Genomic DNA, 27596 nt, shown 5'->3' with positions numbered 1-27596 from the left:
TGACATTGATCCATGGCAGCTGCTCTGTCTCTCTTGATAAATCACTCCTTTCAATGGCTTACACCTCTTCACTTAACCGACTCTTTCCCTCATCAGCGAGACACCAGCTGACGAGCAGCCCACACAGAAGGAGGAATTGGTAGATGAGGATGAAGATGAGGAGGTGGAGGACGAGGAGGAGTACCACTATGTCTATGAGGACGAGGAGGCTGACAAGGAGGATGAGGATGAGAAGAAAGAAAGCAAAATGTCTGACAACCAGGATGAGGACAAGATTCTACAAGAAGTGAAAGGTTTTTAATGTGCTGTTAGATACTTTCATATCATCCACTCAACCCCCTCCCTCTAACTCTCCCTTTATATGCACTTGCCACTACCTACATCTTAAATATAATCAAACCTTTTCAACCTTTCAGCTAGATCCAGTTATACCTAAATCCCCACCGGTCTGTAATTAGATAAGCTGAGCTCACACCAGATACTGTGATGAACTGTTCTTCTTGTATCAGACTGAAGGGACATATCGCCCTTTCTCATTCTTAGATAAGTCCAGCTCAGGCTGAACAGAAAGGAGGTTATGAACATGTTATTATCTAGTTTCTGTAGTTTTCTGAGTGTTTGTAATTGAGACTGCTGCCCAAAATGGCTGGTTGATCTAACAAGCTGTACTCTGGCAGCGGTGTGCACCCTGGAGGCTGAGACCGGCCCCTGTCGTGCCTCCATGCCCCGCTGGCACTTCGACATGAGCCAGAGGAAGTGTGTGCGCTTCATTTACGGTGGCTGTGCCGGCAACCGCAACAATTTCGACTCAGAGGAGTACTGCATGGCCGTGTGCAAACGTCTGAGTAAGTCTCACGTGACAGAGGCCGCTTTAACAAACCCTCCGCTCTCTTTATCTGTTTGTGTCTTTGCTGCAGACTTCCCACTGAAAGCCTTCAAGGAAATTATAGATGTAGTAAACAGAACACCTGTTCTGCAGTCGTTCTTTCCACGTTACTTCACAGCCACGTCTCCTGAATATACTCTAAGCTGTTCTCTTTTGCTTTATTTTTCCAAACAATTATTTTTATTAATTATTTCAGTTTAAAAAATCATATCAAAAGTGACAGAATCTTCTTGGTGCAAAGAAGGTATTTTTTTTATCATCAGTTAAATTAGTTGAAATCTGTTTAAATGTGAGTCAGATTTTGTTTGATATTTAAATGATGATGTAAACCAATTCTTCAAATTACCATTCATTTGCTACTTCTTAATCCGTCAGATTTCATCCTTGCATCACTACACATAATGACATTTTTCATTTACTTTTTTATGAAATAGTTTATTTGTAAAGACAAGATATAGCAGGTTCATTACTTTAGTGAAACGCTCTACTAATTTTGAACTGCAGACATTTTCCATATTAGTATTATCTAATAGAAACAAATCACATTTTCATTAGGTTTCATTCGAATATAAAATTATTTGAATAAAAGATTAAATACTGGAAATGTTATTTTCTTCCAGTCTTCTGCCTGACTGTCAAATCGGAGTTCTCTGTAGCAGTAAAAGAGAAAACTGTAAAACGCATTTAAAATTTAAACTAAATTTCAATTAAAAAAAAAAAAACACTCATACTTTCCCCTCAGTAGTGTTCCTCTTTCTTCTTCTTTGACGGTCAATGTTTGCTCCCGGCATGAGTTTGTTTCTGTCTGTCTATCAGCAACCTGTCTCTTCTGATCACAGAGCACTGCAACTATTTTTGTTAGAAACCCCCAGCATATGTCAGTCAGTAGCCCCTTTTTTTGCGCCTGCAGTGATTTACTTCCCATCAGGTTAGACATAGTTCACAGTTGTAACCAACTGAATTTTTTCTTCATTTTTAAGGACTGAAGCTGCTAAATTTAGGAATTAGAAAATAAAGGTCCTTATTTTTAACCCATTCCTCTTTTTTAAGATGACGGGGCCAAAGTGCTTGAGGTGTCTTTCTATTTGCCAGCCTGAAGCAGGACTGTTTTTGCAAGTTGCAGGGATATGAGGAGGGAGCGGTGCGTGACTGTATAGAACAGAGCCCTCTGGCTTCACCCCCTGTGACCCAGTTGTCAAATACGGAGATATTTCTATTAGTGTCGGAGATGCGACCTGTCAGCAGAAAGCCGATTGGAAGATGAAAAGAACTGAAATGGAAAGACTGTCAGATTCTCTTAAATTTATCAGACTTACTGAGGGTGGAAGAACGCCAATGAGAGGAGTGCATCTGTGAGGATTTAGGTCCGGCGTCAATCTCCTTTCGCCTTTCTTTCTCTCTGTGCCCAGTTGTCTGCCTGTGTGTCTGTCTTGCTGCCTACCTGTTTCTGCCAGGATCGGCTGGTCTGCTAGCCCGTCTCTCTATGTGTGTCAGTCTGTCCGGTTGTCAGTTTGCTGCCCTGACCTCTCGCCATCTGTGTCTGACTTTGCAGCCATGCCCCCGACTCCTCAGCCCACCGATGATGTCGACATCTACTTTGAAACCCCCGCCGACGACAAGGAGCACAGTCGTTTCCAGAGAGCCAAGGAGCAGCTGGAGATCAGACACCGTAACCGCATGGAGAGGGTGAGTTTACCAGCAAGAATCAGGACGCTGATTCCTGAGAGGCAATATGTAAGGATCTTTCCACTCAGCCGCACTGTGTGACCACATTGTACATGATCGCAGATGCTTTGAAGAGATTTATTTCAGTAAAGCTGGTAGCTTTTTTTGTTGCATCATTGTCAGTCAAATAGATATTTGTAGGAGGAAAAGGAGCAAGTGTATTATCTATGTTGTTTTTAAAAAAAATAAGTTAGAAGTCACATAAATCATTTGAATTTGAGATAACAACAAGAAACAAAGTCGTACTTTATCAGTTTCTTACCTACCTGGTATTGTTTTCCCAACAAAATAGCAGTTTTCTGAGTCATCGTAGGACTGCCTTTTATCTCCATTTCACTTCCTTCCCTCTCTATGCACTTCTCTCTCCAGGTAAGAAAAGAGTGGGAAGAAGCTGATCGCCAGGCTAAGAACCTGCCCAAGGCTGAACGGCAGACATTGATCCAGGTAAGACACTGATCCTTTCCCATGGGAGTCGCCCCTCCCCTCGGTTTGTCCCTTTGTTTGAATGAGGGATGATGGCTTGGGTCCCTCACTCCCTGTACCATTAAAGATCCCGTTTCCCTGGCTGTTCCATCTTTATCACTCTAAGGCTAAATGAGGACATTGTTTGAACGGGAAACCTTCTAAATGAGTCCCCAAGTCCCTTAACAAGCCTGGAAGGCGACATGAATGAAATTGAGACTTGTGTTTTTCTGTTAGTAGAAACTGAAAGAGTGCCATGCAGTTTAGTGTGCATATGTAAGATTTTGAACTGGTTTACAGCACTTCCAAGCTATGGTGGAGTCCCTGGAGGAGGAAGCAGCCAGCGAGAAGCAACAGCTGGTAGAGACTCACCTCGCCCGGGTAGAGGCCATGCTGAATGACCGACGCCGTCTGGCCTTGGAGAACTACCTGGCTGCCCTGCAGGCTGACCCCCCCAGGGTAAATGGCACACACCTGCTTCTCAGAGCAACTTTGTCATCCTTACCTTTCTCCATCTGGATGTTTCTTTTTCCTTTCCGTAGTCAATTTGAAAATAAATCTACGCGTATATTTCTGTCAGGCCACATTTACCACCAATTGCAGCTAATCTCATATCCTGCTAAAAAGAGCCTCTGACAACTTGCAGTCTATCATGAAGAGAATGGATTACTGCACCCATAAAAACACATATCCCCAAATCCCCCAAAGCACAAAGTCAATCACATTTCACCCTACAGCTATAATCCTTGTGTCAAGTTATTTTTAATTCCTTTTATCTAATAGACTTTTGATGCTTTTTGCCAGCACACAGTTTGGCACTCTGTTAGAAGGTGCTGGTCACCTTTCCAATACCACTAATGTTGGGTTTATCAGCAAAAAGGGAATTGATTTAATGCCTTCATTTGTTCTCATTTCAAGTTTAATGACGTTGCCAGATTTAAGAGCACAGCTTTCGTTACACCTCCAAAACTGTTAATTGCGTCATCTGTAGTCTGATGCTATTTCTGTAAGTGCTGCAGAAGATTTTATGTTATGTTTTATGTGAAGTTAATCATTTTGCATTTCAAGCCAGCATTCTCATTGTTCTTCTCCTCGGATATATGACGAGCAAGAGAAAAATAATTTTCACTTATTTTATGTCTAACATAAAGCTAAATGGGTCATTTTTAATGAGAGTCTAAGGAGCTTGGAAAGAGAAGCGTTTGGACTAGCTCCTTAGACTACGATGACCTGGATGACTGAGAACCTTCACAGACTTTTTAATGAGAGGCACATAACAACAAAAGGGCTTGTCATTTTGAGGATTGGTTTCTTAAATAAACTTAAATCTGATTAAATTTGAATCCTATGAATGAAACATTTGGCTGAATGAAAACAATGAATATCACTTTTTGGTTGATAATTAAAAATTAAAAGGGAAATGCATCACAATGCATGTCAATTATACTCTCACGAAACAGGAATATTCAATCATGCAACAGCCAGTGTTATACAGAAATGTTTCCAAGGCCATATTGTACCATTCGACCCAACTGATCACCCTGCCCCATTTTTACGCAGCCCCACCGCATCCTGCAAGCCCTGAGAAGGTACGTCCGTGCTGAAAACAAGGACCGCCAGCACACCATCCGCCACTACCAGCATGTTCTGGCTGTTGATCCTGAGAAGGCTGCTCAGATGAAGTCACAGGTCAGTGGGTTTGTTCCTGATAATTATCACTAATACCTCATTTGATTTAGGTTAAGAATTGTCAGGGCCCAGAGGTAATGACATAAAATCCCCACATTATGAACGTGTGATTCAGGAAATGTTTATCTTTTTTTGTTAGAATTAATCAGATTAAAACAGCTAATCATTTATCAATGCGTAATATTTTGCATTTGTACAGTTCAATTTTCTTAATTGGTCCCTGCAGCTGGTTTTGACAATGAAGATGTAATGTATTGGACACCGTCTCAATAAATCTGAAACCTCATGCCGAGCCAATCTAAGATCATATACTCCTATTCCTGCTCAGACAAGGCAGGGATAATGATGTCTCCTGCTCATTTCTGCCCTGTTTGTAAGTGTGTAGGAGGTAGAAAGAGTGTCTGTTGCTCTTAGCTGAAGCCCAGGAGGAGTGAGTAGGCTTGCCTGATGGAGGGAGGGCGAGTGCTTCATTCACTTAAGCCTCAGCCGAAGATTAACATTGCGCAGGTCTTGTGTAATGCTGGACTCTGAGCGGCTGCACGGGGATTTGGCTAGAAGCTCCTCTATTAGATGTACTCGTCTCTGTGTGTGTTTGTGTGTGTGTGTCAGTGCCCTTCGACACCATTTATCCTCCACCATTACTGATCATGCAGCAGATGGATGAAAAACACAGAGAACAGAGGAACGGAAGAGACTTTCTTTTAAGATAAATAGTTGGATCTGGGAAATGGTAAAGAAAAAACGATCTATGCTGTTGTGCCCTGACAATTTATGTATTTATTTCTTTTTTTTGCCAAGCCTAGAGCCTCAGTCTTCCTAGACTTATTTTCAGTTTTACCCTCACCTGTCTGACTTTAGTAAGGTTGCTTGATGCATCAAAATTGCTTTTTCCAACATGGGGACAATGTAGTTTCCTTAATCAGAAATGCTTCTTAGACACAGACAGGAAGGTGCCAGCGGGCTGCAGAGCACCTTTAATAGGGAAAGGTGCATCATTGCCATCTGTTGCTGGCGCTGGTGCACTGCAGCCATGTGCTGGGAGATTAAAGCAGTCAATCATCATAGTTGGAAATAAACACCGGTTACCTGCCAAAAGCTGGTCAGCTTTGTCTGTAGGGGCTTTTTATTTCCTGCCAACCATTTTGGCAGCAAGAATACTGAAATATTTCTCCTCTTCAAACATCATGTTGTTTATAGAAATAGTGGTAGTGACTGGAAATGTTTTTGGACATGCCACATTTTTTAAAAAATCTTTTCCATCAAACGAGTTGCTTTTATTTTTGCAACACTGTGATATGGTAGCGATCATTGGGGCCGACAGGCTGCAGATCCTGTCAGAGCGGCTCGGAGCTTCAAGACTAATTTGAATATTACACGCAGCAACTTGTTTTATGTTTGGAAGTCAGCTGGCTGTGAGCGAGTCTGGATTCATCTCAGGGAATATGCACACTTCCTGAAAGCGCAATTCTTCTCTGAGGCGGCTCTGTTTAAATGTGTGGTCATGAAAAGCTCTCTTTAGTTTAGTACATAAATATGCTAGTTGGAGAACAGAGAGCTGTCTGCCCTCAAGTTTGTACTGTATAGTGATTCATTAAATTTGGGGAAAATTTTAAGTCAGTTTCCAACTTTTCCCTTTTCTTTTTTTGTCATTATTTTCCTTCAGATTTCAGTTAGATTCGACCTCCTTTTCCTGCTGACACCAATATCTGAAGATTAATTTTAATCGTTTCACACACAGTGACCTCGTGTCACTGTGAACAGCTTCTCTGTGCAAATTTCCAAACATGAAAAGTCAATGCTGTGATCTGAGATATTATTAGGTGACAAAAGGTAACCAGTGGCAATAAAGAGGGATTTTCTGGGATAATCATGTTTGGGGTTTTTTTGTTTGTTTGTTTTGTTTGTTTTTTTCACTGGTTTAATGTTACAGTAATTGAAATGTGTTAAATACCATAAAATTGGCCATTTAAACTAATGTTTCATGATCCAGAAACATAATCCTTCTTGATCATTATTAAGGATTTTTAGGTTTCCTATAAAATTATAAATTGAATTCAATTATGTGTCTTAAATGGGAAACTCTTTTGGGGGTCTTTGGGAACTGATGCTGAATTTGAATTATCAAAGCGCTTGTCTCCAATTGGTGGATTGGTTTTAATTAAACTAAATAGAATCATGTGCTAATTTCTTTTGTCACGTGATACCCTGTTTATTTTTTTTAATTCAGGTGATGACTCACCTGCGAGTGATCGAGGAGAGGATGAACCAGAGTCTGTCACTGCTCTACAAAGTGCCATATGTGGCCGAAGAGATTCAGGATGAAATTGGTGAGTCCTGTTCAGTGAAAGATCCCTGGGCAACTTGATGAAGTCAGATTAAAAACAGCAATGGAAATGTGCCAGAAAGAAGTCAGTACGTCACATTTTCTCTGGCTCATTTGGGACTCATTTGTATCCTTTGCCATTAGTTTCTTTGTGCAGAAGGAAATACAAACACTAAAAGAAACCAGATGGAAGGTTTTAGCACTCCAATTATTAAAAACAGAGAAAAGGCTGAGTTGTGGAAAATTGAATACAGCTATGCAGCTGTACATACAGCTATTACTCTGTTTTTAAGGCGCCTCTGCTCACAACCCCTCATTTTTCCAATTAGACCTGTTGGGACGTAGTGGTGCAATTTAAAGCAGACAGTGTCCACTCATTAAAATATTTTTTCTTTTGTTTCCTTTGCTCCGTTAAAGGAACCATAATATAGTGATGCAGCACACGTTAAAGTGGAGTGGGTGCAGTGACAGAACTGGGTCACAGCTTTCGCCGTGCAGTGTTCTGTTGGGAGTTGTGCAGATTTACACGGAAAATAGCTCTCAGAAAAATAATAATTGGTAGTTAGCAGAAATGGGAACAGACGTTTCTTGCAGCAGTTCTGACTGCTGGGGAAAAATATGCTAACAGTAATCAATGAAGCTTATTTTAGAAACCGCTGCTGCTGCCATGTCCCCAGTTTACAGGTGTCTGCATGCCCCAGGTTTATACTCTGTCATTTGCCCTTTTCTGCAGATGAGCTACTCCAAGAGCAGAAAGCTGACATGGACCAGTTCCTGTCATCCATCTCAGAATCACAGCCAGATGTCACCGTCTCATCAGAGGAGAGCGTGGAAGTTCCTTTGTCTGAGGGCAAACCCTACCGGCCCATCCAGGTCACATCCTTGGGGTCCCGTCCAGATCCAGAGGGTGAGCAGCCTCAGGCACAGTCACGAGCAAGATCGTGAACAACGCTGTGGCTGTGAGGAGAACAATAGGCCTTACGCACAAGTCTTTCTGAAGGGCAGTGGTGACGAAGCATGTTGCACAGTGAAAGAGAATAGGTTTATATTGTGTTTTGAGCCAAGCAAATGTGCACTGTAGTCCACGGTTGAGACTTATCTGCGCCTGCATATTTCCCACTGGCTTAGCCTTCAACACAGAACTGCTAAGATTTTTTTTTTTTTTAAAGTCACAAAGCCTCAGGGTCTGCTACTAAGCTTGAGCCAAAAGCAAGAGGGAAAGAAACAAGCAGTTATGGTTCTATTCTTTTTTACATCTGCGCCAATCAAAAGATTGAATCCTCAAGGAGAGAAAAAATGATGGATGGAACGCTTCCAGCGAGAAGGAAGGCAAATTACTAGTAAAGCCCCAAGCAACATTTAGTATCCAAACCAACAGCCCAGAGGGCTTAGACAGAGCTAGCCAATTCTAAAATGGCTCCCTTTCTGGAGTTTAGTTATCTTTATCATTTAGTTTTGGATTCTTCCCTGTTGAACTCTTCCTAATCAATTAACACAGCTTGATAATCCTGCCTTTTCTCTTCTTACCTGAGTTCTTTTCTCTTCTCTCCTTTCCCTTTTCTGACCTTCTTTTTTTCTGTTGCTCATTTCAAATGCCAAGGCGATCTATCAGACTCCCCACGTGCCTTCAAGAAAGGTTGGTGCCTCTGTTGCATCTTGTTTTTCTGCCCCCACTCATCTCCCCAAGCCATTCCCATCTACTATTTTGTTTCACTCTGCTCCTTCTCCTCTTCCTTTCGGTATTCTTACTGTTTCTGTTTTATCAGAAGCCGTCTGGTTGTTTTCTACTTTTTTTTTTCCGTTGGCCCCCAGCTACGTTTTGTGCTTTTTGTCATACTAGGATTATCACTTCATGGTAAATAACACATTCAGTGGCTTTGAAATCAGGTAGAGCTAGGTCACAATGAGCCCCGCGTCAGAGACACTGTTGTGTGTTCGTTGTCATCCTGTTCTCAGTGCATTTGTCAAAATACCGTAATTATTTCACCTCCCACAAACTCATTTTCCTCCTCAGTTTCCTACTTCCTGATAGAAGTTGGTAGATTTAGTGTCCCTGTTTGAGGCTCAGTGTTTCCTCTGCTGACCCACAGCCTGAAATACTCTGTTTAATCTGTTGATAAATGACTTAAATTCTTTTTTTTCTTTTTTTCTTTTTTTTTTTTTTAGCAAAATAGGAAAACTGCTTCAGGACTTATCGAATCTATATACATCAGTGGTCCCATTGTTCCTATGCTGCTGTGACTGTTATAGCTGGATATAAGATTATGCGCAGCCTGCAGTACAATCTGATAACCTGCCCTGCCAGAGTGATTGGCACCACTGCTCAACGAGGCTTGCAAACGTGCATACTTGTCCCACACTGAATCAAAAGACAGTTTTCTTATTCTTAATTGTTTGGTACTGACTAGATTGGAGCACCCGCCGAAGGCAATAAGCTGATACTGAATGTTACTCTCGTTACCTTTTCTGATGTGTTTGTCCCTGGTATGAAACGTATGAAATGTAAGTGTGGCATATATTTTTGAAGATTTGTATGAGTTGAACTACAGTGATACGGTTATGTGAGGGATACAAAATACCAGGATATTCACAGTCGTTTAGTGGGGTCTCGTTCAGTGACTCACTGCATGTTTACAGAGAAATTGCAGATAAATGCAAAGCACCACTTCGAGGGGGCCTTTGTAGAAGGTCAGTGTCATGCTCACAGTGCTCGCTCTGTGCTGAAGGGAAGAAAGGTCTTTGTTGTTACCAGTGAACTAAGGAGACTGATGCAACGGGTGCAAGGACAGTAGCTGGATATCTATGTGCAGCTATCCACCACCGATACCGCCATCCCAGTTTGGTTGTTTGCTTGTGCTAACTTACTGTTATTGACTGTGCTCCTTTACCTCCTCCAGGGTCTGCCATGTCTGGCTTAGATGGTTTAATTGGTGCTGAGGAGAGAATCATCAACAGCAAACCAAAGGTCAGCGAGAATGTGGTAAGAGCTCTATTGTCAGTTTGTGATTGTGTTCGTGCCTCAAAACATATTTTTCTTTCTGACTTGAGAGAAGCATTGTTAAAGCAAAACACAGGACACGAACAGTTAGATATCATTCCAGCAACCCCAATTTGATACAGTTGTGCTGATGAGACAGATTAATGAGTACACTGTGCTTTCACATAGCTCTTAAGTTCAGCATTTAACGAGACAGATTATTCTAGTAACTATGTTGTCATAGTTACAGCTAACTAACACTGAGCTATTTGCGTGTCGGCGTTTGGCTTCTGCCAACCGACCCTCATTCAGATCAACTCCACACTTTGTTCAGCAGTCATTGCATGTTACTTTCCTTTGCCAAGCGCAGCAGTCTTCTTCATGGATTTCAAATTATGCTTGGCAGCTGTGTGCGCGAGTGTTATGTTTGCTGTTTCGCATGCTAATCCAACATCAACTGTAAAGCTGCGTGTACTTTTACGTGTCTGTGTTAATGTGAGTTGTGCAAGTTTTTTGAGTGCATGGATGTATTTTTTTGGAAATGCTAGTGGGTTGTTTTTTTTTTTGTTTTTTTTTTAAAGCGAAGCAATCTGGGAAAAAAATGTAAAAATGGTGGTGACAGCTAAAATGTTCGTCGTGGTTATGTTCTGTGACAAACAGACTCTGGAGTGCTCTGTCTCTACAAACAGCAGATTTAGTTTCTGCCTCCTGAACACACCCACTCCACTCATAGTGCTTATTCTTCAGACCGGGGCTCTCAGTAATGAGAGGCTGACAGTCTGCTTAGAAAGACTTGTTAACTGTGTTCCTAGAAGAAAGTCTGTTGTTGATGCTTGCAACCCCCTTCCCTCTCTCCTTCCAGTTTGAACAAGACAGCTCCAAATGTATCATCACCCAAACACAGATAATCCTTAACAGTTTACTGCGTTGCACATTCACACCCTCTCACTCTCCCCCTGCCTCTCTCTTCCTATTTCTCTCTGTCGTACATGCACGATCTCACACACACATTGTGGTGAGTGTAACCTGGGCTCCCCTGTCTGTGTTGACAGGTGATTGATGAGTCACTGGATGTTAAAGAAGTGGTTTACAGTGCAGAGAGAGTCAGCGTTATGCATGATGATGAGCTGGTGAGTACAGCAGCACCCTCCAAAGGGCTCTCTGGGGAACTGTAGTTATCAGTAGTGGGAGAAGATGAAAGAAGGAGGGAGTGTGGGAGTGTGCAAAGACACCAGTTCTGCAGCTGATGGTTGTGTAAATAAAAAGAACAGAATTAATTTTTTTAAAAACAACAACTGCACTGAAACAGACCCCTGAACCCCTCACTTTTATCACCATATTTTGTTGAGGCTAACTTGTTTTGGTTATTTCTGCATGGGTGCATGCTTGTTATGTGACTGTATTTGAATGTACACATTGAAAATCTCAGTTCATATGATGGATGTGAATCCACACAAACTGGGCGTGCTCAGCTTATGTGTGAGACCGAGCGGTGAAATCCCCTCCCCCCCCTTACCCCAGTGGCTGTCCACATATGATTAGTTTGTGTCATATGTGTCAGGTTAGATTGTGAAGATGAGCGGAGGTGACTGCGATTGTGTGCATATATCGAACTAGCCAAGATACTACACAATCCTCCACAAAGATACCTGGCATGCATGTGCACACACTATTCACGAGTCAATCGTGTCCCAAAGAACAAAAAAACTGATTTTGTCTCTGTGGTTTCGTAACGTAGCTTAAAGAGTCGGCTCTTTTCCACTTAATTTATTTTCTAATTTTAAAGCAACTTTGAAGGATGGCTGAAATCTCATTTCAATTCACTCTTGTTAATAATTTACTGTCTCGGGTTTTAAAGGGAAATTCTTACATGAATTACATTATGACTATTGATCGTGATAACAAATTACACCTCATGTCACAGTTGCAATTGATCTGATTTTATTGATTTAGCAGTGAACCACCTACAAAACTTCCCCAAAAAACGATCACTGCCAACAGTTCTCTTTAAAGGGACAGAGAGTAAGCAAAGGCAGTAGTGCCTTGGGAATCTGTGCAGCTTTGGAGGCAAACTGCACAGCATAGCAGATCTACTTTCAAATGATACGTTCATATTCATGTTTCCACTCATTATATGCATATCACAGAAGTAGCAGCTACTACAAGATTCCTCTGTACCCTAAACATAAAAAGGTCCAGGGGAATCTTGTGTTCAGAATGGCTAAATAGAACGAGGTAGGATGAGGTAGCTAGTACGTACATGCAGTGTCTTCATTATTGCAGAAAAACAACTTCGCTGTTTCTTTTCATTGCTTCAGTGGTCTGCTGTGTTTGCATTTGTTGTCTCCTGACTGCTCTCCCTGTCTTTCCCTGACTCATTCTCCCTGTTAGGAGTCCTACCGCCCTCTGGGAGAAGACTTCAGCTTCGGTAGCAGTGCACTGATTGGCTTGCTGGTGATCGCAGTGGCCATAGCAACTGTGATTGTGACCAGCCTGGTGCTTTTGAGGAAAAGGCAATATGGCACAATCAGTCATGGCATTGTGGAGGTAAGCCACCTGTTATTTGGAGGGTGCATAACCACATAGCAGAGCTCTCTAATGAACTGTGGCTCTTCTTATTCCAAGTATCAGCTAGCTATTAAATTATCAGGATGTATATGAATAGAGCTGGATATGGAAATGCAAATTAGATTATTGTCCCCCTGCAGCATTTATGTATGCCACAGCATGAAGAGTTGTCATACGTAGGCCTTTGTAGTGGTCTTATTTTTTAAAAAGTGCATCTGTCTATCTATCTCTCTATCTTGCAGGTTGACCCCATGCTGACACCAGAGGAACGACACCTGAACAAGATGCAGAACCACGGCTATGAAAACCCCACCTACAAATACCTAGAGCAGATGCAAATCTAACCAGAGCCTACATGGGGTGCTGTAGAGTCTGATAAGAGGATGGCAACCGAGGGGAGCATACTACTGACCAACATGATGCTATTGTTAAAATCATTTGCATACATCCAAACTCCATTTACTGGTTTGTTCAAAACAATCCTTAAGTAATGCTACTACTTCTACTACTGCTACTATTGTACTATAGTGCTCTTTTTGATCATGTTTCTTTTTAAAAGGTGATGTATTTGCCAGTTTGCATAATGGAAAATGTGATTCTGCATTTATCTGTAATTATCATACAGCTATCTCAGATCAAGATGTATAACTTTTTTTTTTTCCGGACTTTTTTTTTTTTTTTTTTTTGAAAGGCGAATCATATTAAATTTTATTATTTTTGAGCAGCCATCAATAAACCCGCTTACTAGACACTATGCTTTTGTTTCCCCATCATGCAAAGTGTCATTCATGCAGTTTCTGATGGTATTCTCAAAACTAATTGACGTTTTGTTCTTTTTCCTCTCGATAGATTGCTTGTATATGAAGGTTCTTTGTACCAATTAAAACGTTTAGTGAAACAACAACTGAGAAAAAAGTGAAATCATGAATTATTTACTTTCTGTTCTTTGTTATGATAACAAAATGCTGTATACATATACAACTGAAATATATATAAGAATAGATGTTTTTATTCCACCTTTTTTCCCCCAGGGGAGACGTTATGAGTTGGTTTAGGGTTCTTAGCTTTGTCGTCGTGAATGTTTGCAGGCACACAATAAGAAAGCTTCGGGGAAGGTGTGCACAGGCCCCCAGCTCAAATACATCCCACAAACCCTGCTCCAAACCCCTTACTAAGTGAATGTGATGATGTATTCCCTTCTGCCCACACAAATATTTTATCATTAGGGAAGTTCAGTAAATAAAAAGACTTACTGATATGTGTTACATAGTTGAATGTATTATGGAAGCCATTTCCATGCTATGTATTTCACAGACGCCCTTTAGGTTTTAATTTCAGTGTAGTGTCACATAGACTGAGGTGTGCAAAGACATACCACAAACAGACAATGCTTTATTTTTAAAGGGGGTTCTTAAGTGTTGAAGTAAAAACACAGTATAAGTGAGGCTACTCTGAATACAAATTTAGGAATGATGTGCATTCATATTCTAGCTAGCTTTGCTGGTCATAAAGTAAAGAATAGTATGGAAACTTATAGCAGTGCTAGTCCAGAGGCACAAATAAAACAATATGCGTAGTATGGAACAAGAAATCTAGGAAATGACTCAGTCTACCTTTTTGTGGAAAAAAAAAAGTATGAATTTTGGCTGGTAATAAAATTTTTGCTTTTTTTATTGGGATGTGTAACAAATTTTGCAGTGTTGATTTTAGGATTTTGGCACTGGGACATGCTTGGGCCGGCCATACATCAAAGCCACCTGAAAACAGTTTGGAGCTGGAGGGCTGTGCAGGCAGACAGAGACACACAGAAAGTTGAAGCTTGGAGAACTGGTTTCTGGAAGAAAGATTTTAAAAAAGCAAACTTGTGTAATTTTACAGCTTAGAGATCGACACAAACAAGTAAACTGAATCCTAGGATCCTCTTTTCTCTCTCTTTATCTTAGTATTGTCTTTGTATGCCTGTATAGTTGATGTTGCAATCATGGCTTTTTTTCCAGAGGATTCCATGTGGTGTGCATTGTTCTTATATGAAAAAAATATATATATATATTTGAGTTTTTTTCTTGTTTTCTATTTTTCTTTCTCTTCCTGTGACAGTATCTCTGTATGTGACTGTCTCACTATGCACCCAAACGGCTTCAATCTTGTAATAGCCTGCTTGATTGTGGAGGGGACTGGGAACTAATATATTATGCATATTAGTGATTTAAAACATTTTGATTGACACCAGTGGAAACAGATTTATGGTTACAAGGGGGATACACATCAATAAACTCACAACTTACATATGGGTGTGTTGTTGTTTTTTCATAAATAGCTTTTTTTTTGTAGTGGGAGCAAAAGTTAATACTTAAGAAGTGCTTTAATTGGACTTTCAAAGTAATCTACACATAAAAACTCAAGGTAGAAATAATAATAACACTAATTTCTGTTTGATCGGCTGTCCAAAATGTAATCATGTTTAGTTTAATGAAAACCAGAAAATATAAATTTAAGAAAACGGAACAGCCTATTTATTTTTCATTGCACTAAAATAATCACTTCAATACGGAAGAGCGTTAGGGCCACTGGAAAAAAAATCTTCAGAATTCAAGAAAAGAAGAAAAAAAAGACGTGTCCACTCCCCCCCAGTGGCCCTAATCCTCTTCCGTACTTCAACTAGTTCAAAGAGTTCTCATTCATTTTCTGTATCAGACGGATTCATCAGCTTATATCAATCCGCCATGTTCTGCGGTTTGATACTCTGGTTGAATGAAATACGTCTCGCGGACTTGTTTCTGTTTGGCGGCATAACAAAACCGTTTCACTATAAGAAAAAAAAACACGCAGGTGATTCAGAAGTGATTCATCACTGTTTCACGAATAAGCCCACGCAATCACATGACTGATACTAACTATAAGTGAAGCTTTAACATAATTATAAAAATCACACAATTAAATCATTGTCCTACTTTAATTATGCTGATATTTGTAGAAATCCCAAATATAAGATCACAATAAAGCGTTTTTCCAAGAACTGGAAGCGCAGTTCACCTGAATGAATACCTAAACTCTAGCCCCACCTCCTAAACAGGTGTATCCTCTCCTTTACAGTGAAACCTAAAACAGCCACCATTAAAGAAAAGACAGTTCTCGCGCTATCTATATCTAATCTAATAGATTTCCCATTATTTTATTTCATGTGTTTCGCCCGTGTCAAGTAAACAGGAAGTCGTTACAGGTGTGTGGGGTGGAGACAGAAACCTGAAGCTGCCGGAAAAAGTTTTTTTTCCCTAGGTTGTTTGGTCTGGTAGTCACCTGTTGTCACGAAGGTAGGGGACGCGTTCTCGTCAGGGAGACATTTGCGAACCCCTCGACTGAGAGGAGCCTTTTTTTAAGGACAAAAACACATTTTTCTTTTGTTTTTTGTTTTTATTTGTCGAATTAACACATTTAAAAACAAAGAAAAAGAAAAAAAAACAAGGCCTGCAGGTTCACCTCGGAAATTGGCTTTTAGAAGGAGTGGTAGGGCGAAGAGGAGGAGGAGGAGAAATTCAGACGTTTGAAGTCGTTTTCCATTTGATTAGTGATCCCAAGATGGATCACTTAAGCAGTGGGCCGCGATACACCCCAGCGTCGGTAAGTCACTTGCTTCTTTTTGTTCAGTGATGGGGCTTCACATTGTTTTTACTTATTACCTGATACTCATGCATAGACGAAGTCAACCAAATTGCCGTAGAAATACAGTGAAAGACGTGTGGGTAGAAACATCTCCACTCAGCAAATTTTTCGGACTTAAAGTATAAGGCTACTTGTGTTTGTGTTACACACACACACACACACACACACACACACACACACACACACACTTACTTGATGTCATTGTATTAAACTGTGCTATCTTGACTGACTCACTCAGCAAAAACTGGTTTGCCTACAGACAAACAAGTTAGTGAGTGGAAAAGAACTTCAATACTCAGAAACAGTTTTCAGTTTCATGTACAGACGAGAGCAGTTGATTGAGCAACCCACACTCCCTATTCAGCTTTTCACCTTTTTAAATCACCAAAATTAGTAATTAATAAATAGAGTATTTAATGAGCATCTAGACATCGATTAATGCACACACTGAGACAATCAGTGCCACATAGCCACACAGTTATTTGTGCATCTGTTTATTGAGACTCAATAACAAGTTACTCAGTGTTTGTGTAAATTGTATTCTAATATAGTAACATGCATGTGCTATACTTCTAAAATCTTACAAATGTAATCAGTATATCATAATATCGTATCATAATGGCCAAAAACAAACCTTTACAAGGAAATTAATAAAAGCTGGTGGTGGTTTGCACTGCTCCCTAACAGCAAGAAGATCCTGAGTTCGTCTGGTCAGGGACTTTCTGTGTGAAGTTTGCATGTTCTCACTGGGTCTGTGTGGGTTTGTTCCAGGTACTCCGGCTTCTTCCCGTGATCCAAAGAATGGCACTTTGCGGGCTTAGGTTAATTAGTGATTCTAAATAGCCCGTAGGGGTGAATGTGACAGTGTCTGTCTCTCAGGGCGTACCCCACCTCTCGTCTTATGGCAGCTGCTGGGATAGGGTCCAGCCCCCCTGCAACCCAGGAATTAAATAAGTGGCAGCGGATGGGTGGATGTATGGAAAACTCTAATAATTCTGCTTATGTGGCTGCATTCCCAAAGCTCATTAATTACACTCAACAAAATGAGCTATGGAATCTTCCAATCTGCAAAATGCCAGAAATGATTGTTTCAGAACCTGTCGACAAAAAGTACTCAAAACTCTAGATAACCTTCTTTTCATCAAGTAACTTCGGCATATATTTTTGAGGGGTTTGGACATAAAAACATCCAGGAACCTTCACAGTTCCCAGAGCAGCTGGCCCTCCCAAGGTTGCTGTCTGAATTCCTCCACCTTGTTTCAACTTGTTCACTCTAGTCATTCTCCTTTGTAGATTATTATCTATCCAAGAATACTCTACGTCGTAACATTGTGTCGATAAATAAAACGTGTTATTGTGTGATTAGTCCCTTATAGAGCTGGGCGATAGAACGATAACGATATGTATCGCGATATAACTTTTTCTCGATAGAAAAATTAAACTATCGCGATAGACCTCGCCGCTCTTGTCCTCTTAAAAAAACAAAAAAAAAAACAGCCAATCCAAATTAAGTAGCGCAGAGCCGAACCAATCACAGCCGCAGCGTCACGTCACGTGACTTGTTACGTACAGCACAAGTGCCAAGCCGCACATGTGTATTTGTTTGGGAAGCAGCCAGCCACCTTACCACCCGGGTAATGGAGGAAATGAGTGACTAGAAAAATCAACCGAGCGTGACCGAAGGTTACCGAAGAGAAAACAGATGATGGTTCCAATGCCGGAGAGATTGTCAAACGGAAGAGCCACAGAAGTTCCGTGGTGTGAAGGTATTTCGGCTATTTCAAGTCTGACAAAAAACAGAGTAGCGTGCACTGTAAATTGTGCCGAAAGCAAGTCTGGAAATACAATAAACTGGTGCATGCGCTATGTCCACACGTACCCGGGTGTTTTTGAAAACGCAGATTTTTCTATGCGTTTGCACCTTTCGTCCACACGTAAACGGCGTTTTTGGTCACTTGAAAACGAAGATTTTTGAAAACTCCGTTTTTGCATTTACGTGTGGACTAGAAAAACGGAGAAAACGCAGCGTCAAAGGTGTGCGCATTTTTTGACGTCACACTGTGCGCCACGTTACTGTTTCGGTGAAATGAATTTCTACAATACTGTTACTGTTAATTCTACTCTCTGCAGTGTTTAAATGCTTACATATACACACAGTTACTGTCCCTCCACACATACGACTCTGTTCTGCTTCTATGCCCCAGCTTTGTTTACTTTTTCCCACCGAGGCTTCTAGACTTCTGATTGGCCAACATTTCTGCACGGTTAGGAATCTAGCGCCACCTGCTGCTTTGGCTTGTTCATAGCAGCGTTTTCCTTCATTTCTCCCTTTATGTGTGGACAGGATTATTTTTTAAAACGGAAAACCTCCGTTTTCAAAAATGCCCGTGTACGTGTGGACGTAGCCTCAGTCTCTGACTGGAAGCGCTAATTCGTCATTCGGCTTTTGTCAGACTAAAGTAACTGTTAAAACTGTTTGAAAAGCTAAGCTATACAACAAGGAGAGATTGAGAATTTCCTTTTAGTTCTCAGTTTATTTGATATTGACAAAAGTTAGTCAGTTTTGTCTGTTCTTCTGTAAAACAAACTAAGATTTATTTTTAGAATTAATATTTTGTTTCTAAGTGGAATTGACAATTTAGTCGTCTGTTTCGTTTGTTCTATTTTGAAACTTAAACGCTTTAGCGGCTGCCTTTTGTGTATTTTGCAATATTTGCCTTTATTTATCTGAAAAAGTCTCATGTTCCTTAAGTACATCTACCCTGTTGAACTTATTATGGGAAATAAATATTTAAATAAAAACAAGCTGCTGATTATTTCACATTTTACTTGTGAGCAACGGCACATTTAAATCTTACAAATATAGTTATTTGGCTTATATCGTGATAGATATCGTTATCGCCTGAAATGAAAAAAACATATCGTGATATGAAAAAATCTTATATCGCCCAGCTCTAGTCCCTTATAGTGTCAAGATTTTGCACAGTGGAGCAGGTGTGAATGGTATTTGACTTCTACGTTGCTCTGCTGTACCGTGCATGTCGTGGTTGTTGATAGAGGGGCTGGGACTGTTCTGATTGTATGTGTTCTTCAAGTATAATTAGCAATTTTCTGTTAAAACCTGACATTTTAGATGTTGGGTCATTTAAAGAAATTTTCTCTAACAGTTTAACCTAACACTAAGACTTACATTTTGAGCTTCACGAAGAGTTTAAATACACTGTTTTTACATATATGAATGGATCTTAGTACTATATCTTTGTTGCAAAGGCAACCACAGTAGTAGTAGGGAGATGGGGCTCTATGAGATATATTCTTCCTTTTATTAACCTAGACCCTTTACGTTGCAACTTGATCAGTGAATCCACACATGAGAACAATGAAGTGGATATAGATTGCATAAACTCTTCAGTTAGCATTTAACATTATGATTAATTGTGACAAATATAAAGCTTGCTCTTTACAAATAACTATTCTGCCAAAGCAGCACATTTATATGTTTGAGTCATGACCTCATCAGTGGAAAATAATATATTATTTAATTATATAATGAGCTTCAAGTTTAAACAGGCAGAAAGAAAGCCTTTCCAGTGGTTTATAAAGCAAACAAAAGGCAAAAGCATGTCGTGGTCTTTTATTTCTTTTATTAATGTTACGCTACACAAAGCACTTACAGAAACATGTTGTTTGTGAGTAGTTGCCGCCAAGCAGGTTTGACAGGATTTTACATGCTGAAACCTTTGTACTCCCTCCCCCCCCAGTCTCACCTCTGAAAGGTAACAGCAGAGCATGAGTCATGGCATGAAGTTCTCGTTTCATTCATTAACAGCACAAGACAGTGAATCTCTCTTTTCTGTTGCAAATTTTTTGCTCACAGATTTTTTTAATATGTCTCTTTCAGTTGGAAAATTATTTCAAAAGAAAACTATTATAACATTTCAAGTTTCAATGTGTCACACTTCTTGTATCTGAGAACAGTTATGTAGGTCACCAATAGCAGGGACATTCCTTAAATACGCAAGTGTTGGCTTGCTGTCTGCTGCTGTTGCTTATCTTTATGATCATCTTTTCATGAGGGCGTGAGATGCTTTGCTTTGCTCTCCTTTGCACCTTTATCTACACAAGTCTAAACCTTTGTAATTTTGATTAATATTTAGAGCTGGCTGATATTAATGCACCTGAGTTTTACATGTTGATCTTTCTCTCATCTGTTTAACTGTCTGTCTTTCATCAAGGACAAAGACTGGGGTGATAATGATTTCCAGTTACAAGCATCGGACACCAAAAGGCTTGAGAAGAAAAAGCACCCAGGGAAAATTGGAGTTGTGATTGGCGTGGTGATCTTGGCCGCTCTTGTAGCTCTTATGGCTGGAATACTAGTCTGGCATTTCCACTGTAAGTACATCTCTGTTTAATAGGCAAATGTACTGCACGTACATTTTGTTCAAAACCTGCTGCGTTGAAATGGTACACACTCTGCTACAGATAAACAATGAAAAAATGTCATAAAAACAAAATTAAATTTACAGTAAAAAACACAAGGTTGAAAGCTTATTGCTAAAGATTAAGTAACTAAATCATTCCTATATTTGTGGCATGCATGAGTCATCTCTACCCATCTGTAATTCTCTAACAGTTTCAATCTGTTGCACAAGAAGTAACAGCAGTAACACTTGGCATAGGAGAAGAAGCAGTAGTGAATACTAAGCATGTTTCTTGTGCCGTGGTTCACATTGAGTCTTTTGTTATCCTATAGTCCGTAAACACCAGCGGGTCAACAGGATGTACAGCGGGTCCATGCGGATCACCAACCAGGCATTTATCAACGACTATGAGAACTCCAACACTCCAGAGTTTAAGGCTTTAGCAAAGCAGGTGATTTCACAGGTAAGAATGCCACCAACTTCTGTGTGTCAACACTATTTTCATTTTTCATTTCATTTCATTTTTTATGATTTTGCTTCAATCTCTTTTCAGCTTAAAGTCGTCTATTCCAAAAGTCCTCTATTGTCAAAATACTACCGCGAGTCTACAGTTCAGGCCTTCAGGTAAGCTCATGAAGTGTGAAGGAATAAATCCTTCACACTTGCCATGTATGTATGTATGTATATGTGTGTGTAATGGTCATGTGTTTGTTGTTTCTAACCCTGCTGTCATTGCTCTTAGTGAGGGCAGCGTCATTGCCTACTACCTGTCTGAGTTCAACATCCCCGTGGGGCAAGAAAGAGCAGTCGACAACGAAATGACTTCAGTAGATAAGCTAGTGAATAAAATGCGCATGTCTATCAGTGAATTGACTTTTGAAAATGTGGTCACTTCAGGTACAGTGAAAGCAACTGCTTGTCATTCTATATCAAACATACACTTTTGTTTGTTATATTGTCAGTTGTCACGTTCTATCTGGTTGTGATTGTTTTTCGGTCAGTCCTAACCTTGTGTCTTTTTACTTCTCTTTTTCTTTTTTTTCAACTTTACAGCTCTGGATGATCGCATGTTTTTAAGATCCTTTAAGGGTAAGTGTTCAAGTTTTGTTTATTTGTTTTTAACATTTCAGTAGAAGTGCTACTAACAAATCCTCTACATAGACCGAAAATAGTAAACCACATATACCTTACACTATAGAACATGTTACCATGGACGACACCTTTCACTATTGTTAGTCTCTTTTTAGAGTAGAACATTTTTCTGCCATGGAGTTGAGTAGAAACCAAAAGGGCGCTTGTTTACTTCTTTTTTCCATACCAAATTTTTTATTTTTTTTTAATAACCATTTTTTTAATTCAGTTTCACTTACATCAAAAAATGGAAAAAGCTTACTGCAGAATGGTCATGACCACTAACGAAACTACATTTCATTTGCATACTTTTAGTAATATTAATATTAATATATCTGTCTTAAAATGTGTGACAGTGATTCACAAGCTTAAATTCTAAATCTTAATGTTTCTCTTTCAGATAATCTGCAGTTTGCAGAGCATACCAAGGTTGATTATGTAGGACAGATCGAGTCACCGGGTTTTCCCAACAGTCCGTATCCTCCTAACACCTTCATCCAGTGGCAGCTGAGAGCTGACCACGGCTATGTAGTCAAGCTGGTATTTGAAACATTTGAACTGGAAGAGAGCTGCGAGAATGATTTTATCAAAATCTACGATTCCCTGGTTCCCATCGAGAGTCTGGTTATGCAAGAGTGAGTTAGCCCTTTAAAACATCAGTTTCAAGATTCCTTCAGATAAAAAAAACATTGCTACATCTGGTATTATTATTATAATTTTTATTATTATTATTATGTTAATATTTATCATCGTGATCATCACACCAATTTTTTACATGTTTTTATTTTTATTGCGCTTCATTGAGCTCATTTTTTTTTCTGTAAAACAATGAAATACTACTGATCTCACTGAAGGATTACAGTAAAATATGAAAGCATGTACCTGCTGATGCTTTTGCATTGACATTTCTTTTACTAAAGTGTAAATTTGGTACTTTTTGACTGCTAACAATCTGCTAGTAAACTCTGGAGTGCAGCTTAAAGATTTTAGGAAATTATCTAATTGTTATTTTTCTGGCCGATATTTCGTTTCCAATTCGATTCATGAGTTTCTTCAAATTAAGCTTCAGGACAAAATTCAAAATGTACAGTAATATTTATAAAGATGATAGAAAATGACATAATCATCTTTTTAAGTAAAATTGAAAAGTAACGGTAACAAAATTAAACTTAATGAAATAAAGATGAAGCCAACAGAAACCTCTCATCTGCGAAAAGCAGAGATTCTGAGACCACCCGAGTGAAAGCCACTTGGCTACACCTAGAAATTCTGTCCATAAAATTCTGAACAGAATCGGTGACAAAAGTTGGCTCTGGCGGAGTCCATCACTCATCAGAAACCAGTTCGAAAGTAGTGTTTTATGGCATTAGTCATCTCCCAATGTCTTTTGCTGCTCTTGTCTAACGGAGTTAAACTGGCAAAAGATGCAGTAATTGCAGGCTGTTTGCGACAATGAGCCTGAGCACCACTTTCACTTGACTCTTCGCCAGACTTTTTTTGTCATGCACTCTTCATGCAAAAGCCTGTGGTGATTTTTCAAGTGCCGGTATAAGTTGGTTGCGTTTCTGCTAGATGTTACAACTTTAGTGCAACAGGTTTTGCAGTACCTGTTTCTGGTGCACGTCTCCAGTCTCAAACACAAAATACTCACAAATTACTGATGTGCTGTTTTTCTTAGGTATTAAATCTCCTAACTGCCCTTCCTGTTCTCCATATGTGCAGTGAACACAGTATATGGTTACTGTTCACTGTTGTGAGATCAAGCAACCCCTTTATCACAATCTGTAGCTGCAGACACTTTTCACTCAGTTCCCTGTTTACTGAAAACATGTTTAGTTTTTATGGTACAATATTAAGTGGTGCATATTTTGCTTTTAAGTTTGGAGGAGTTACTTATTAAGAAACTCTCGTCGAACTGTACATAATGGTGCGGTTATGTTGGTTAAACCTCATTTTAGATTAATAGCACTTGCAAATAATTTGTTCAGAATTTGTTGAGCACTTTGACTGAAGCTGTAAATGTAACTGTTAGTTATAACCAAGACTACATGTAATCAGAAAACGGAAAGCTTTCCGCAGGAAGGACTTACGAGTGTGTGGGTAGTGGTTTTTCTGCCCTGATGAGATAAGTGCAATAGCAAAACACTTTTCTGTAAACATTTTTCTGTAGAGAAGCTAAATATAACCTCTGCTGAAAAATGAGTCACTTTCAGAGGTAATGCACTGTTACATTTTCTTATTATGTGAAAAGAAATTCTGCCAAGAAGCTGATTTTTAAGCGTTTTATACATAACTTTGAACGATAGTGAAAAGTAATTTAACCACACGTGAAGGAAGGCAGGGGATGAATCCATGTCACGAAAGAGTGAAATATGCGCTTTTTAAAGGACCAAATCTTCCTTGTGTATCAGTCTGTTAGCAGTGTGTTCAGAGCGTTATTGTTTTCTCTTTGCTTTCTACAGGTTGTGTGGCAAATATTTACCTAGTAAACGTTTGAGCTTTCTGTCCTCTGGCAATGTAATGTTGGTGACAATGGCCACTCATGACCAGTCCTTCCCAGGTTTTAGAGCACAAGTCTCACAAGTTCAAACAGGAAATAGAGGTAGGAATTAAAGTTTACCTGCAGTTTTTTAAGGAACAACTTAAGTGTTTGACATTTGTGCTGATGCATCCTTTTTTTTTTTTTTTTTTTTTTGAACAGCTATAGCATGTGGTGAGAAGCTGATAGGCTCAAAAGGCAACTTTTCTTCTCCCAACTACCCAAATTACTACCCTCCTAAAACTACATGCGAGTGGTTAATTGAGGTGAGTGGTCAGTCCCTTAAATGGTGTACTACTCAACTGTTTCATGCATATTTCTGCTCTGTACCACCCCTGACGATCACATCCCATTGTGGGATGTAGTTTTAATCTTTTTTTTATTGTCATTAAGGTCCCTACTGGGAAGGTAGTGAAGCTCGTATTCAAAAGGTTACTCTTGTCCCAGCTGGGAAAGAAAAACCCAAACTGTGACAAAGACTATGTGGAGGTCAACGGAAAGAAGTGAGTCCTTGTTGTGCTTTAAAAAAACGGGAATGCCAGAACAAAGCAGGTGTGTCATTGCTAGTACATTTCATTTTTTCAGATGGTGTGGAGAAAAACCTGATGGGTCAGTGACAGAAACCAGCAGCACCAACAACATGACTGTGGTGTTTTATTCTGATGAGTCTCGTGTGGACCAGGGCTTTTTGGCACAATATGAGGCCATTGACATCCAAAATCGTAAGCAATTTAGTTTTTCAAATAATGAGTATTCCTTGACATTAGGACAGTGTTTCTCATGTTAACCATGCCATTCACAGCTTGTCCAGACAAGTTCCAGTGCAGAAATAACAACTGCATTAAGCCGGCACTAAGATGTGATGGTTGGAATGATTGTGGAGACATGAGTGATGAGGCGGAATGCAGTAAGTACCATTTAGTCGTGATGCTAAGACTACACATTTTTTTTTAATTGCTCTCTTTATTCTTATGAGAGGATTTGTCACATCCTGAGAATCATTTTAATGTTTAATGTTCATTATCCCCCCTTCCCAGGCTGCAGTCCCACTGATATTAGTTGTAGAAATGGATTCTGTAAGCCCATGTTCTGGAAATGTGATGGCGTGAATGACTGTGGAGACAACACAGATGAGCTGGATTGTAAGGCCTTGTAACATTGATGGAGTATGTTTCATATCAGCACTGGAAATGCTTAAACATGCCTGTTACTTTTTGTATTAGGTGGGTGTAAATCTGGGCAAATAACGTGTAAGAATGGCAAATGTGTTTCTGAGAAGCTGAAATGTGATGGAACGGACGACTGTGGGGATGGAACAGATGAACAAGACTGTACAAAATCCACAGGAGGTACAACAGATAAGCCCAACTTTGCTATACATATAGATAGATGGTGGGAGAGAGCGAGAGAGAAATGGCTAGAGATGGATTGAATTAGCTTTGGATTGATTTTTCTCCTTTTCTTCTCTCCTTAGGTTTAACTGTAGGCTGCACAGATTTTACATACAAATGTAAAGACAATAAATGCATCAGTAAAGTGAATCCAGAATGCGACGGGACGCCGGACTGTGGTGATGGATCTGATGAGGAGAACTGCAGTATGTCACAAAAAAATCACATTTAAATTAATCATTCATCCTTCACCTGTGCAGTTTAGGTTGTCTTATCCAAACAGGTGTGGAGCTCCACCCAGTTCACAATAAGCTGCAGCGCACCAGCCCTTTGACTGATTTGTTGTTTACTTTGCAGACTGTGGGACACGTGGGAGGGCCCAACGTATTGTAGGTGGTCAGAATGCAGAACAAGGGGAGTTTCCTTGGCAGGTCAGCCTCCATGCCAAAAAATACGGTCACGTCTGTGGCGCATCCCTCATCAGTCCGAAATGGCTGGTCACTGCTGCCCATTGTGTGCAAGATGAAAACTCTTTAAAGTAACTTCTTATCCTATTCTTTGTCTCTCTTTGACACAGTACATTGATTTTTGTGAAAAATACGATCTTATATTCTCTCTGTGTAAAATGAGAGCTATTTGTCTCTGCTTGTTGTTCCTATTTTACATATTTAGAAGATCTTATAATCCAGATGAATGAAAATGAGTACCATTGGCGTATAACAGAGTTAATATTTGTCCTCAGTACATTATTTTTAAGTCTACTTTAGAAAAATCAAAGTTGTTTACAAATTCTGTGTGACTTCAGTTAATTTATCCTTTTTTCAGGACTTTAAATATCTTTACATAGAGTAGAGTATGGTACGCAGTCAGTATAACAACAACTCTGTTATACACTTTAATAAAACTAAGAAAAGCCTCAGGTACTGCTTAAATTATTTAAATAATAAAGCTAAAATAAGCAAATCATGAATTTAATAGTTTCACTTGAAAGATGTAAATTGAACGTTTTTTTAAATTGCAACAAAATCCTTGAATGTGGTGAAAAATAATTCGGCCCTTGCCATTTTGCAAGCAGTTATCACAGCCAGACTCACATCTTATTATATTCAACAAGCACTGAGAAATCAGACTTAAAGTATATTTTAAAAATGCCATATAATGGGAATTGTATATAGTGCCACATAATATGCTAATTATTATAAGTTCATTAATAATTGAGACCGTGAATAAAATCCTTCATCTGTTTTGTTGCTTACTTCCTCAGACTCTCCCAGCCTGGCTCTTGGGAAATTTACCTCGGCGTTCATACACAGAAAATGTTAGAAAGTCCAGTTCAAAAGAGGAATCTGAAGCAGGTCATACCTCACCCTAACTACAACCACCACACCTTTGACAGTGACATCGCCCTGATGGAGCTGGACAGTCCTGTCACCTACAGTGACTACATAAAACCCATCTGCTTGCCAGCTGCGCAACATGAGTTTCCACCTGGCCAGGATGTGTGGATCACTGGGTGGGGTGCCACACGAGAAGGAGGTGAGTAAATGATTTGTCACTTTAACAAATATTTGTAGCCACCAAAACTAAAAATATAAAAGCCTGAACTTGAGCTCAACATTAAATCAGCATAAAATGAAATAATTTCTCTTGTTTTTCTGTGTTTTAGATTTAGTTTTAGTAATTATTCTTTGGGTTTGTACACACCTTGTAAATCAGCCAATGTAAACTACTACAGTGGGGCAAAAAAGTATTTAGTCAGCCACCGATTGTGCAAGTTCCCCCACCTAAAATGATGACAGGGGTCAGTAATTTGCACCAGAG

At 39.7% G+C, this 27596-nt stretch overlaps 2 protein-coding genes across 5 annotated transcripts in view; both read left to right on the top strand.

Annotated features, from left to right (window-relative positions):
- Positions 1-14916, top strand: part of aplp2 (amyloid beta (A4) precursor-like protein 2) — a 51221-nt gene extending 36305 nt beyond the window's left edge. Inside the window, exons 6-18 of one of the 4 annotated variants that reach the window (XM_005735907.1) lie at positions 97-293; positions 678-845; positions 2439-2572; positions 2981-3055; positions 3374-3532; positions 4634-4762; positions 6990-7089; positions 7819-7992; positions 8686-8721; positions 9983-10050; positions 11115-11192; positions 12454-12609; positions 12873-14916. In XM_005735907.1, coding sequence (XP_005735964.1) covers positions 97-293; positions 678-845; positions 2439-2572; positions 2981-3055; positions 3374-3532; positions 4634-4762; positions 6990-7089; positions 7819-7992; positions 8686-8721; positions 9983-10050; positions 11115-11192; positions 12454-12609; positions 12873-12974 — 1576 coding nt within the window. In that variant the 3' untranslated portion in view covers positions 12975-14916. Of the gene's footprint in view, positions 1-96; positions 294-677; positions 846-2438; positions 2573-2980; positions 3056-3373; positions 3533-4633; positions 4763-6989; positions 7090-7818; positions 7993-8685; positions 8722-9982; positions 10066-11114; positions 11193-12453; positions 12610-12872 lie in introns of all 4 variants that reach the window. The other 3 variants (XM_013911590.1, XM_013911591.1, XM_005735908.2) reach the window with 3 other exon arrangements.
- Positions 14917-16043: 1127 nt separating this feature from the next.
- st14a (ST14 transmembrane serine protease matriptase a) overlaps positions 16044-27596 on the top strand; it is a 14564-nt gene continuing 3011 nt past the window's right edge. The window contains exons 1-17 of the mRNA XM_005735906.1: positions 16044-16248; positions 20526-20685; positions 21047-21177; positions 21268-21338; positions 21457-21611; positions 21768-21803; positions 22246-22480; positions 24308-24447; positions 24547-24650; positions 24778-24887; positions 24970-25106; positions 25187-25291; positions 25422-25526; positions 25608-25733; positions 25859-25981; positions 26133-26313; positions 27040-27311. Coding sequence (XP_005735963.1) covers positions 16207-16248; positions 20526-20685; positions 21047-21177; positions 21268-21338; positions 21457-21611; positions 21768-21803; positions 22246-22480; positions 24308-24447; positions 24547-24650; positions 24778-24887; positions 24970-25106; positions 25187-25291; positions 25422-25526; positions 25608-25733; positions 25859-25981; positions 26133-26313; positions 27040-27311 — 2233 coding nt within the window. The 5' untranslated portion in view covers positions 16044-16206. The remainder of the gene's footprint in view (positions 16249-20525; positions 20686-21046; positions 21178-21267; positions 21339-21456; positions 21612-21767; positions 21804-22245; positions 22481-24307; positions 24448-24546; positions 24651-24777; positions 24888-24969; positions 25107-25186; positions 25292-25421; positions 25527-25607; positions 25734-25858; positions 25982-26132; positions 26314-27039; positions 27312-27596) is intronic.

Source organism: Pundamilia nyererei, unplaced genomic scaffold, assembly GCF_000239375.1.
Source record: "Pundamilia nyererei isolate P.nyererei 1_Seehausen unplaced genomic scaffold, PunNye1.0 scaffold00066, whole genome shotgun sequence".
NCBI lineage: Eukaryota > Metazoa > Chordata > Actinopteri > Cichliformes > Cichlidae > Pundamilia > Pundamilia nyererei.
Note: the sequence above shows the minus strand (reverse complement) of the source record. Positions and strands in the feature narration are given on the sequence as shown.